We start from the raw sequence: 2,060 nt of genomic DNA, 5'->3' as shown, positions 1-2,060 counted from the left end.
AAGGAAAGGGGCTAAGGAATCTGTTGAAACACTGGGTCAACTCAGAGGCAGGTGCAGTTCCATGGCAAGACAGAATGATTTAGATCAAATTATTGTAAACGAAACTAAACCACAACAAAACTTTTTGTAGATGTCGAAACACATGTTAATTATATAGTCACTCCAACATTAATACTGCAAGATTTTAGAATATATACAATGTTGTCCTTTAGACAAGGGTGTAAATGCAGTGTGTATTATGAAATTATGAGAAACAAAAAATGAGAATTTAATTTTTGACAATTCGATTATCGTGAGAGTTACTACATTAACAAAATAGTCAATAATTCTTTCACGTTGGTGGTCGAAGGTTGAGAACCTCATCCTGAAATCCAATATCATCAGTAGATTCCATGATTTCTCGAAATCCTGAAAGACTAGTAATGTTCGGGTGACTTTGCTCAAAGGCTGAGCTTGGACTATGCGGCGTTGGGCTAGACGTTTCCGTTATTAATTCTGTTGCAGAAGCCAAAGAGGCACGAACCGGGCCTTGCTGCAACGGTTGCTGAGCAAGTTGTTGGGAAGGAGGAATCATCTGCTGTTGTTTAATGGTATTCTTGTGATGGTGTGGATGCTGAAATAACCGCTGGTGAAACTGCTGCATGTACTCCATGGACTGAGAGCCTCTCACCAACGGTGCCAGAGGCATGTTTATAGGCATGTTGCCGGGTTTCTGATAATTCTCAGAGAAGAATGGTGCTGATGCTCTAAATGAACAGAAGGGAATTCTTGTAGTGGGGTGCAAATCATGGGGTGGTTGAGAAGGGATCCCTTGTTGGTTCACTTTGATAGATGGAGCCGCCATTGCACTTGGAAATTCATCATCGCTGTCCTCATCCATAAGTTCAGACAATAACCTATTGATGGAGGACCTTGCCTTCTTGTACTTGGACATAGTCAAAAGGCTCTCTTTAACATAATTTGCAAAGACACTTCGTGCTGTAATGGGCTGTTGTTTGGCTTTGTAGATGTCTTTGAGGATGGTGCCAGACTCAGCAACTCTCTTCTGTAGAGTCTCAAGGACGTCACTCTCTGTGTTCTGAGGTCGCTTGTGGGACCTTCCAGCGGTAGATGATGGTATTGGAGTGACTTCATCTAAGACATCCTGCATATCAGCGCAGGCGCTCTCGGCAGCATTAAGATCTCCTCTGTGAAGCTGGATGGTTTCCTTCACCTAGAAAGACCAAAAATATAATGTGGAAATTGTCTCAAATTACTTGGTCATCATGTTGCTAAGGTAATATGGCTGTCTACTTACACTCTGCATGGGCTCCGGTCGGTGGCGAGTGACAGTCTTCAGGAAGGCAAACTTTGAGAGGATCCACTGTTCTCTCTCAGTCAGGTTTGGAGCACTATCCCCGCTTTTCTTCTTGTCAAGGCGCGTATGGGTGTCGCGCAACGATCTGAACCAGCCCTTGAGGATGTCAACAGTCTTGTTCATCTGATGTGCTTGCTCTTCCCAGATCTTCTCTTTCTTGTCTTTCCGCCTATAATCTGTCATCTTCACATTCCACAGCACAGGATTGTCCATGATAAACTCCAGCATCAGCTCCTCTTCTGTGGCGCTGAGGTTGTAGGGGTTTTCTTCGCCCTCTTCCTCTTATTTTTCTCCTTGCTATCAGCCCGCCGGAAGGAGGTGAAGTCATCAATGCTTTCAGATGATAAAGCTGATGAATTATGGAAGTCTTGGGAAGGTTGTGTTGGAGATTTTGAGGACTCAGGAACATGTCGCGCATTATTCAAAGATGTCTCAGGAATAAGTGCATCATCATCAGGTGGTTCAACTACATCAGCAGGTGCACAAACACGTTGTTCGTCAGCTTTGGCAACGGCTGATGATGGAGTCCTCTTTCCTTATCTTCGTCCGCGGGTAGATGATGTCTTCTTATTTGCCATGGTGTCTTCTTCTTTTTTCACTGTAGGTTTGACATTTTCTCGAATGGAGCCGTGTGAAAATACTGCCGCTTATATACGATTAAAGTCTGTGAAACGCCAGTGGTATACTTGACATGCGCATTCCA

At 43.9% G+C, this 2,060-nt stretch overlaps 1 protein-coding gene across 1 annotated transcript; it reads right to left on the bottom strand.

Moving 5' to 3' along the window:
• Positions 1-331: 331 nt before the first annotated feature.
• On the bottom strand, positions 332-1,617 carry LOC114520789. Its single transcript, XM_028541120.1, has 2 exons — positions 1,298-1,617; positions 332-1,213 (listed from the first exon to the last, which is right to left on the bottom strand). The coding sequence occupies exons 1-2, from the start codon at positions 1,583-1,585 to the stop codon at positions 332-334; spliced, it is 1,170 nt and encodes a 389-aa protein (XP_028396921.1). The 5' UTR covers positions 1,586-1,617.
• Between the last annotated feature and the right edge of the window lie 443 nt (positions 1,618-2,060).

This window comes from Dendronephthya gigantea, unplaced genomic scaffold (assembly GCF_004324835.1).
Source record: "Dendronephthya gigantea isolate DGI-Jeju-01 unplaced genomic scaffold, DenGig_1.0 000018F, whole genome shotgun sequence".
Lineage (NCBI taxonomy): Eukaryota > Metazoa > Cnidaria > Anthozoa > Malacalcyonacea > Nephtheidae > Dendronephthya > Dendronephthya gigantea.
The sequence above is the reverse complement of the archived record's forward strand: the minus strand, read 5'-3'. Positions and strand labels throughout refer to the sequence as shown.

Coding starts and splice junctions, on each gene's coding strand:
- LOC114520789 (XM_028541120.1), bottom strand. CDS start 1,585: ATGCTGGAGTTTATCATGGACAATCCTGTGCTGTGGAATGTGAAGATG. Junction 1,214..1,297: donor GACCGGAGCCCATGCAGAGT/GTAAGTAGACAG, acceptor TGGTCTTTCTAG/GTGAAGGAAACCATCCAGCT.